We start from the raw sequence: 10,186 nt of genomic DNA, 5'->3' as shown, positions 1-10,186 counted from the left end.
GGAAGGGGAACTGGGAGGAACTGGGAGCACTGGGAGGGGAAACTGGGAGCACTGGGAGGAGAACTGGGAACACTGCGAGGGGGAACTGGGAGGAACTGGGAGCACTGGGAGGGGGCACTGGGAGCACTGGGAGCACTGGGAGGGGAACTGGGAGCACTAGGAGGGATAAGAGGGGGACTGGGAGCACTGGGAGGGGAACTGGGAGGAACTGGGAGGGATAAGAGGGGAACTGGGAGCACTGGGAGGGGGAACTGGGAGGAACTGGGAGCACTGGGAGGGGAACTGGGAGCACTGGGAGGGACTGGGAGGGGGAACTGGGGGGGGGGGAGCTCAGTTCCTCCTCCCCTCCCTAATTAATACCTCCTAATAAAGGTCCTCTAATTAATACCCCTAATTAATACCTCTAATAAAGGTCCTCTAATTAATACCCCTAATTAATACCTCTAATAAAGGTCCTCTAATACCCCTAATTAATACCTCCTAATAAAGGTCCTCTAATTAATACCCCTAATTAACACCTCCTAATAAAGGTCCTCTAATTAATACCTCCTAATAAAGGTCCTCTAATTAATACCTCTAATAAAGGTCCCCTAACTAATACCCCTAATTAATACCTCCTAATAAAGCTCCCCTAATTAATACCCCTAATTAATACCTCCTAATAAAGGTCCTCTAATTAATACCCCTAATAAAGGTCCTCTAATTAATACCTCTAATAAAGGTCCCCTAACTAATACCCCTAATTAATACCTCCTAATAAAGCTCCCCTAATTAATACCCCTAATTAATACCTCCTAATAAAGGTCCTCTAATTAATACCTCTAATAAAGGTCCCCTAACTAATACCCCTAATTAACACCTCCTAATAAAGCTCCCCTAATTAATACCTCCTAATAAAGGTCCTCTAATTAATACCTCTAATAAAGGTCCCCTAACTAATACCCCTAATTAATACCTCCTAATAAAGGTCCTCTAATTAATACCCCTAATTAATACCTCCTAATAAAGGTCCTCTAATTAATACCTCCTAATAAAGGTCCTCTAATTAATACCTCTAATAAAGGTCCCCTAACTAATACCCCTAATTAATACCTCCTAATAAAGCTCCCCTAATTAATACCCCTAATTAATACCCCTAATAAAGGTCCTCTAATTAATACCTCTAATAAAGGTCCCCTAATACCCCTAATTAATACCTCCTAATAAAGCTCCCCTAATTAATACCCCTAATTAATACCTCCTAATAAAGGTCCTCTAATTAATACCTCTAATAAAGGTCCCCTAACTAATACCCCTAATTAATACCTCCTAATAAAGCTCCCCTAATTAATACCCCTAATTAACACCTCCTAATAAAGCTCCCCTAATTAATACCTCCTAATAAAGGTCCTCTAATTAATACCTCTAATAAAGGTCCCCTAACTAATACCCCTAATTAATACCTCCTAATAAAGCTCCCCTAATTAATACCTCCTAATAAAGGTCCTCTAATTGATACCCCTAATTAATGCCTCTAATAAAGGTCCTCTAATACCCCTAATTAATACCTCCTAATAAAGGTCCTCTAATTAATACCCCTAATTAATACCTCCTAATAAAGGTCCTCTAATTAATACCCCTAATAAAGGTCCTCTAATTAATACCCCTAATTAATACCTCTAATAAAGGTCCCCTAACTAATACCCCTAATTAACACCTCCTAATAAAGCTCCCCTAATTAATACCTCCTAATAAAGGTCCTCTAATTAATACCTCTAATAAAGGTCCCCTAACTAATACCCCTAATTAATACCTCCTAATAAAGGTCCTCTAATTAATACCCCTAATTAATACCTCCTAATAAAGGTCCTCTAATTAATACCTCCTAATAAAGGTCCTCTAATTAATGCCTCTAATAAAGGTCCCCTAACTAATACCCCTAATTAATACCTTCTAATAAAGCTCCCCTAATTAATACCCCTAATTAATACCCCTAATAAAGGTCCTCTAATTAATACCTCTAATAAAGGTCCCCTAATACCCCTAATTAATACCTCCTAATAAAGCTCCCCTAATTAATACCCCTAATTAATACCTCCTAATAAAGGTCCTCTAATTAATACCTCTAATAAAGGTCCCCTAACTAATACCCCTAATTAATACCTCCTAATAAAGCTCCCCTAATTAATACCCCTAATTAACACCTCCTAATAAAGCTCCCCTAATTAATACCTCCTAATAAAAGTCCTCTAATTAATACCTCTAATAAAGGTCCCCTAATTAATACCCCTAATTAATACCTCCTAATAAAGCTCCCCTAATTAATACCTCCTAATAAAGGTCCTCTAATTGATACCCCTAATTAATGCCTCTAATAAAGGTCCTCTAATACCCCTAATTAATACCTCCTAATAAAGGTCCTCTAATTAATACCCCTAATTAATACCTCCTAATAAAAGTCCTCTAATTAATACCCCTAATAAAGGTCCTCTAATTAATACCCCTAATTAATACCTCTAATAAAGGTCCCCTAATTAATACCCCTAATTAATACCTCCTAATAAAGGTCCTCTAATTAATACCCCTAATTATTACCTCTAATAAAGGTCCCCTAATTAATACCCCTAATTAATACCTCCTAATAAAGGTCCTCTAATTAATACCCCTAATTAATACCTCTAATAAAGGTCCCCTAATTAATACCCCTAATTAATACCTCCTAATAAAGGTCCCCTAATTAATACCCCCTAATAAAGGTCCCCTAATTAATACCCCTAATTAATATCCCCTAATAAAGGTTCCCTAATTAATGCACTCTAATAAAGGTCCCCTAATTAATCCCCCATAAAGACCCTCTAATTAATACCCCCTAATTAATATCCCCAATTAATTAATATTCCTCATTAAGATCCCAAATTAATAACCCTAATTAACGTGCCTAACCAATATCCCTTAATTAACAGGGTCGACTAATTAATACCCCCTAATTAATACCCTGATTCGTGTCTTAATGCCTCCCCCTAATTAATTCCCCCTCATTAACGGGGGGGAGTGGTCTATTAATTAATACCTCCCAATTAACAGGCTAATGGATGCCCTAATTAATGCCATTCATTAACAGGGGAGGCTGAATTAATGCCTCCTAATTAATACCCTGATTAATAGGCCCTAATTAACACCTAATTAACGCATTAACGGGGGGGTGGTACTTAATTAGTGCCCCTCATTAATGCCCCTAATTAATGCTGTTCATTAATTCGACCTCCTCACTGCTCCCAGTCCCCTCCCAGTTCCCTCCCAGTCCCTCCCAGTTCCCCCCAGTCCCCTCCCAGTTCCCCCCAGTCCCTCCCAGTCCCTCCCAGTTCCCCCCAGTCCCTCCCAGTTCCCCCTTCCAGTCCCTTCCCAGTCCCTCCCAGTTCCCCCTCCCGGTGCCCCCAGTGCCCCCAGTATCCACCCCGATGGCTTCCCAGTATCCCCAAACTGGTCCTCCCAGTTCAAACCAGTACAACCAGTAAGAGGAGGCCACCGGTGCCAGCAGCAGGGTGGGGGACAGCTGGGTGGGGACACTGGGAGGTACTGGGAGGGCACTGGGAAGGGCAGGAAGGACACTGGGGGTGACTGGGAAGGCACTGGGATGAACTGGGAGGGACTGGAAGGGCACTGGGGGGTGACTGGGAGGGCACTGGGATGAACTGGGATGAACTGGGAGGGCACTGGGAAGGGCAGGAAGGGCCCTGGGATGAACTGGGAGGGCACTGGGATGAACTGGGAGGGCACTGGGAAGCCTCAGCAGGCACGGGGTTGAACTGGGAGGCACTGGGAGTTACTGGGAGGCACTGGGAGTCCCTAAAAGCCACAGGGAGGCCCTACTGGGAGGCACTGGGAAGCCACTGGAGGGCACTGGGAGGCACAGGGATGATACTGGGAGGCCACTGGGGGGCACTGGGAGCTACTGGGAAGCACAGGGATGATACTGGGAGGCACTGGGAGGCACAGGGATGATACTGGGAGGCCACTGGGAGGCACAGGGATGATACTGGGAGGCACTGGGGGGCACTGGGAGGCACAGGGATGATACTGGGAGGCACTGGGAGGCTACTGGGAGGCACTGGGAGCTACTGGGAGGCACTGGGAGGCACTGGGAGCACGTACTGGGAGACACTGGGAGGCACTGGGAGCCTGTACTGGGAGGCACTGGGAGGCACTGGGGCATACTGGGAGGCACTGGGAGGCTATACTGGGAGGCACTGGGAGGCACTGGGAGCACGTACTGGGAGACACTGGGAAGCACTGGGAGCCTGTACTGGGAGGCACTGGGAGGCATTGGGAGCCTGTACTGGGAGGCACTGGGAGCATGTACTGGGAGGCACTGGGAGCCTGTACTGGGAGGCACTGGGAGCCCGTACTGGGAGGCACTGGGAGCCTGTACTGGGAGGCACTGGGAGGCACTGGGAGCCCCTACTGGGAGGAACTGGGAGCCCGTACTGGGAGGCACTGGGAGGCACTGGGAGCCCGTACTGGGAGGCACTGGGAGCCGTACTGGGAGGCACTGGGAGCCGTACTGGGAGGCTCTGGGAGGCATACTGGGAGGCACTGGGAGCCATACTGGGAGGCACTGGGAGGCACTGGGAGCCGCACTGGGAGGCACTGGGAGCCGTACTGGGAGACACTGGGAGCACTGGGAGCCTGTACTGGAGGCACTGGGAGGCTATACTGGGAGGTACTGGGACCCATACTGGGAGGCACTGGGAGGCACTGGGAGCCGTACTGGGAGGCACTGGGAGGCACTGGGAGCCGTACTGGGAGGCACTGGGAGGCACTGGGAGCACGTACTGGGAGGCACTGGGAGGCACTGGGAGCCCGTACTGGGAGGCTCTGGGAGGCTATACTGGGAGGCACTGGGAGCCATACTGGGGGCACTGGGAGGCACTGGGAGCCAGACTGGGAGCACTGGGAGGCACTGGGAGCCAGACTGGGGGCACTGGGAGGCACTGGGAGCCAGACTGGGGGCACTGGGAGGCTATACTGGGAGGCACTGGGAGGTACTGGGAGGCACTGGGAAGGCTCTGGGAGGGTACTGGGAGGCACTGGGAGCACTGGGAGCCGTACTGGGAGCACTGGGAGCCATATGGGGAGCACTGGGAGGCTACTGGGAGGCACTGGGAGCCATACTGGGAGGCACTGGGATGGAACTGGGAGGCACTGGGAGGCTACTGGGAGGCACTGGGAGGCACTGGGATGGAACTGGGAGGCACTGGGAAGCACTAGGAGGGCACTGGGAGGCACTGGGATGGAACTGGGAGGCACTGGGAGGCACTGGGATGGAACTGGGAGGCACTGGGAGCCGTACTGGGAGGCACTGGGAGGCTATACTGGGAGGCTCTGGGAGGCACTGGGAGCACTGGGACCAGGACTGGGAGGCACTGGGAGCACTGGGACCAGGACTGGGAGGCACTGGGAGCACTGGGACCAGGACTGGGAGGCACTGGGAGCACTGGGACCAGGACTGGGAGGCACTGGGAGGCACTGGGACCAGTACTGGGAGGCACTGGGAGGCACTGGGACCAGTACTGGGAGGCACTGGGAGGCATACTGGGAGGCACTGGGAGGCACTGGGAGCCGTACTGGGAGGCACTGGGAGGCACTGGGAGCCGTACTGGGAGGCACTGGGAGGCACTGGGAGCCCGTACTGGGAGGCACTGGGAGGCACTGGGAGCCCGTACTGGGAGGCACTGGGAGCCGCACTGGGAGGCACTGGGAGCCGTACTGGGAGGCACTGGGAGGCACTGGGAGCCGTACTGGGAGGCACTGGGAGCCGTACTGGGAGGCACTGGGAGCCGCACTGGGAGGCACTGGGAGCCGTACTGGGAGGCACTGGGAGCCGTACTGGGAGGCACTGGGAGGCATACTGGGAGGCACTGGGAGCCATACTGGGAGGCACTGGGAGGCACTGGGAGCCGCACTGGGAGGCACTGGGAGCACGTACTGGGAGGCACTGGGAGCACTGGGAGCCTGTACTGGAGGCACTGGGAGGCATACTGGGAGGTACTGGGAGCCATACTGGGAGTCACTGGGAGCCGGACTGGGAGCCATACTGGGAGGCATACTGGGAGGGACTGGGAGGCACTGGGAGCCATGCTGGGAGGGACTGGGAGGCCACTGGGAGGTACTGGGAGGCACTGGGAGCCGTACTGGGAGACACTGGGAGCACTGGGAGCCGTACTGGGAGGCACTGGGAGGCATACTGGGAGGTACTGGGAGCCATACTGGGAGGCACTGGGAGGCACTGGGAGCACGTACTGGGAGGCACTGGGAGCACTGGGAGCCGTACTGGGAGGCACTGGGAGTCACTGGGAGGATATTGGGAGGCACTGGGGGCATACTGGGAGGCACTGGGAGGCACTGGGAGCCGTACTGGGAGGCACTGGGAGGCACTGGGAGCCGTACTGGGAGGCACTGGGAGGCACTGGGAGCCGTACTGGGAGGCACTGGGAGCAGTACTGGGAGGCACTGGGAGCCGTACTGGGAGGCACTGGGAGCCCGTACTGGGAGGCACTGGGAGCCGTACTGGGAGGCACTGGGAGGCACTGGGAGCCCGTACTGGGAGGCACTGGGAGCCCGTACTGGGAGGAACTGGGAGGCACTGGGAGGAACTGGGAGGCACTGGGAGCCGTACTGGGAGGAACTGGGAGCCGTACTGGGAGGCACTGGGAGGCATACTGGGAGGCACTGGGAGCCATACTGGGAGGCACTGGGAGGCACTGGGAGCCGGCACTGGGAGGCACTGGGAGCCGTACTGGGAGAGCACTGGGATGCACGGGGAGCCTGTACTGGAGGCACTGGGAGGCATACTGGGAGGTACTGGGAGCCATACTGGGAGGCACTGGGAGGCACTGGGAGCCGTACTGGGAGGCACTGGGAGGCACTGGGAGCCGTACTGGGAGGCACTGGGAGGCACTGGGAGCACGTACTGGGAGGCACTGGGAGCACTGGGAGCCGTACTGGGAGGCACTGGGAGGCATACTGGGAGGCACTGGGAGCCATACTGGGAGGCACTGGGAGGCACTGGGGGCCATAGTGGGAGGCACTGGGAGGGTACTGGGAGGCACTGGGAGGCACTGGGAGGCACTGGGAGGCACTGAGGGTTACTGGGAGGCACTGGGAGGTACTGGGAGGCACTGGGAGGCACTGGGAGGTCACTGGGAGGCACTGGGAGCACTGGGAGCCTGTACTGGAGGCACTGGGAGGCTATACTGGGAGGTACTGGGAAGCCATACTGGGAGGCACTGGGAACCATACTGGGAGGCACTGGGAGCCTGTACTGGGAGGCACTGGGAGGCATACTGGGAGGCACTGGGAGGCACTGGGAGCAGTACTGGGAGACACTGGGAAGCACTGGGAGCCGCACTGGGAGGCACTGGGAGGCATACTGGGAGGCACTGGGAGGCACTGGGAGCCCGTACTGGGAGGCACTGGGAGGCACTGGGAGGCACTGGGAGGCACTGGGACCAGTACTGGGAGGCACTGGGAGCACTGGGACCAGTACTGGGAGGCACTGGGAGGCACTGGGACCAGTACTGGGAGGCACTGGGAGCACTGGGACCAGTACTGGGAGGCACTGGGAGGCACTGGGAGTCACTGGGAGGGCACTGGGAGTCACTGGGAGGCACTGGGAGGCACTGGGAGCCCGTACTGGGAGGCACTGGGAGGCATACTGGGAGGCACTGGGAGGCACTGGGAGCCGTACTGGGAGCACTGGGAGCACTGGGAGCCGTACTGGGAGGCACTGGGAGGCACTGGGAGCCGTACTGGGAGGCACTGGGAGGCACTGGGAGCCGTACTGGGAGGCACTGGGAGCCGCACTGGGAGGCACTGGGAGCCGTACTGGGAGGCACTGGGAGGCACTGGGAGCCGTACTGGGAGGCACTGGGAGCCGTACTGGGAGGCACTGGGAGCCCGCACTGGGAGGCACTGGGAGCCCGTACTGGGAGGCACTGGGAGCCCGTACTGGGAGGCACTGGGAGGCACTGGGAGCCCGTACTGGGAGGCACTGGGAGGCACTGGGAGCCCGCACTGGGAGGCACTGGGAGCCCGTACTGGGAGACACTGGGAAGCACGGGGAGCCTGTACTGGAGGCACTGGGAGGCTATACTGGGAGGTACTGGGAGGCACTGGGAGCCCGTACCGGGAGGCACTGGGAGGCACTGTGAGCCCGTACTGGGAGGCACTGGGAGGCACTGGGAGCCCATACTGGGAGGCACTGGGAGCCTATACTGGGAGGCACTGGGAGGTACTGGGAGCCCGCACTGGGAGGCACTGGGAGCCCGTACTGGGAGACACTGGGAAGCACGGGGAGCCTGTACTGGAGGCACTGGGAGGCTATACTGGGAGGTACTGGGAACCCATACTGGGAGGCACTGGGAGCCTGTACTGGGAGGCACTGGGAGGCTATACTGGGAGGCTCTGGGAGGCACTGGGAGCACGTACTGGGAGACACTGGGAAGCACTGGGAGCCCGCACTGGGAGGCATTGGGAGGCTATACTGGGAGGCACTGGGAGGCACTGGGAGCCCGTACTGGGAGGCACTGGGAGCCCGTACTGGGAGGCACTGGGAGGCTATACTGGGAGGCTCTGGGAGGCACTGGGAGCACGTACTGGGAGACACTGGGAAGCACTGGGAGCCTGTACTGGGAGGCACTGGGAGCACGTACTGGGAGACACTGGGAAGCACTGGGAGCCTGTACTGGGAGGCACTGGGAGGCTATACTGGGAGGTACTGGGAACCCATACTGGGAGGCACTGGGAGGCACTGGGAGCCCGTACTGGGAGGCACTGGGAGGCTATACTGGGAGGCTCTGGGAGGCACTGGGAGCACGTACTGGGAGACACTTAGAAGCACTGGGAGCCTGTACTGGGAGGCACTGGGAGGCACTGGGAGGCTATACTGGGAGGTACTGGGAGCCCGTACTGGGAGGCACTGGGAGGCTATACTGGGAGGCACTGGGAGGCACTGGGAGCCCGTACTGGGAGGCACTGGGAAACACTGGGAGCCTGTACTGGGAGGCACTGGGAGGCACTGGGAGCACGTACTGGGAGACACTTAGAAGCACTGGGAGCCTGTACTGGGAGGCACTGGGAGGCTATACTGGGAGGTACTGGGAACCCATACTGGGAGGCTCTGGGAGGCACTGGGAGCCCGTACTGGGAGACACTGGGAAGCACTGGGAGCCTGTACTGGGAGGCACTGGGAGGCACTGGGAGCCCGTACTGGGAGGCACTGGGAGGCACTGGGAGCCCGTACTGGGAGGCACTGGGAGCCCGTACTGGGAGGCACTGGGAGGCACTGGGAGCCCGTACTGGGAGGCACTGGGAGCCCGTACTGGGAGGCACTGGGAGGCACTGGGAGCCGCACTGGGAGGCACTGGGAGCCTGTACTGGGAGGCACTGGGAGGCACTGGGAGCACGTACTGGGAGGCACTGGGAGCCTGTACTGGGAGGCACTGGGAGCCCGTACTGGGAGGCACTGGGAGCCTGTACTGGGAGGCACTGGGAGCCCGTACTGGGAGGCACTGGGAGCCCGTACTGGGAGGAACTGGGAGCCCCTACTGGGAGGCACTGGGAGCCCGTACTGGGAGGCACTGGGAGGCACTGTGAGCCCGTACTGGGAGGCACTGGGAGCCCGTACTGGGAGGCACTGGGAGGCACTGGGAGCCCGAACTGGGAGCCCGTACTGGGAGGCTCTGGGAGGCTATACTGGGAGGCACTGGGAGCCTATACTGGGAGGCACTGGGAGGCACTGGGAGCCCACACTGGGAGGCACTGGGAGCCCGTACTGGGAGGCACTGGGAGGCACTGGGAGCCGTACTGGGAGGCACTGGGAGGCTACTGGGAGGTACTGGGAGCCATACTGGGAGGCACTGGGAGGCACTGGGAGCCCATACTGGGAGCTCAGGCTCATACTGGGAGGCACTGGGGACACTGGGAGCCCATACTGGGAGGCACTGGGAGGCACTGGGAGGCACTGGGAGCCCATACTGGGAGGCACTGGGAGCACTGGGAGCCTGTACTGGGAGGCACTGGGAGGCATACTGGGAGGTACTGGGAACCATACTGGGAGGCACTGGGAGGCACTGGGAGCCGTACTGGGAGGCACTGGGGACCATAGTGGGAGGCATTGGGAGGCATACTGGGAGGCACTGGGAGGCAC

At 56.9% G+C, this 10,186-nt stretch overlaps 1 protein-coding gene across 1 annotated transcript; it reads right to left on the bottom strand.

Moving 5' to 3' along the window:
• Nucleotides 1-4,107: 4,107 nt before the first annotated feature.
• LOC128978647 (proline-rich protein 36-like) lies at nucleotides 4,108-9,501 on the bottom strand (the record flags this gene model as incomplete). The annotated part of the gene is made up of 5 exons (XM_054396599.1): nucleotides 4,108-4,236; nucleotides 7,982-8,038; nucleotides 9,004-9,101; nucleotides 9,136-9,246; nucleotides 9,387-9,501. Coding segments are annotated over 5 exons (510 nt in total), but the record flags the coding sequence as incomplete, so codon positions are not given.
• Between the last annotated feature and the right edge of the window lie 685 nt (nucleotides 9,502-10,186).

This window comes from Indicator indicator, chromosome 38 (genome assembly GCF_027791375.1).
Source record: "Indicator indicator isolate 239-I01 chromosome 38, UM_Iind_1.1, whole genome shotgun sequence".
Classification (NCBI taxonomy): domain Eukaryota; kingdom Metazoa; phylum Chordata; class Aves; order Piciformes; family Indicatoridae; genus Indicator; species Indicator indicator.
The sequence above is the reverse complement of the archived record's forward strand: the minus strand, read 5'-3'. Positions and strand labels throughout refer to the sequence as shown.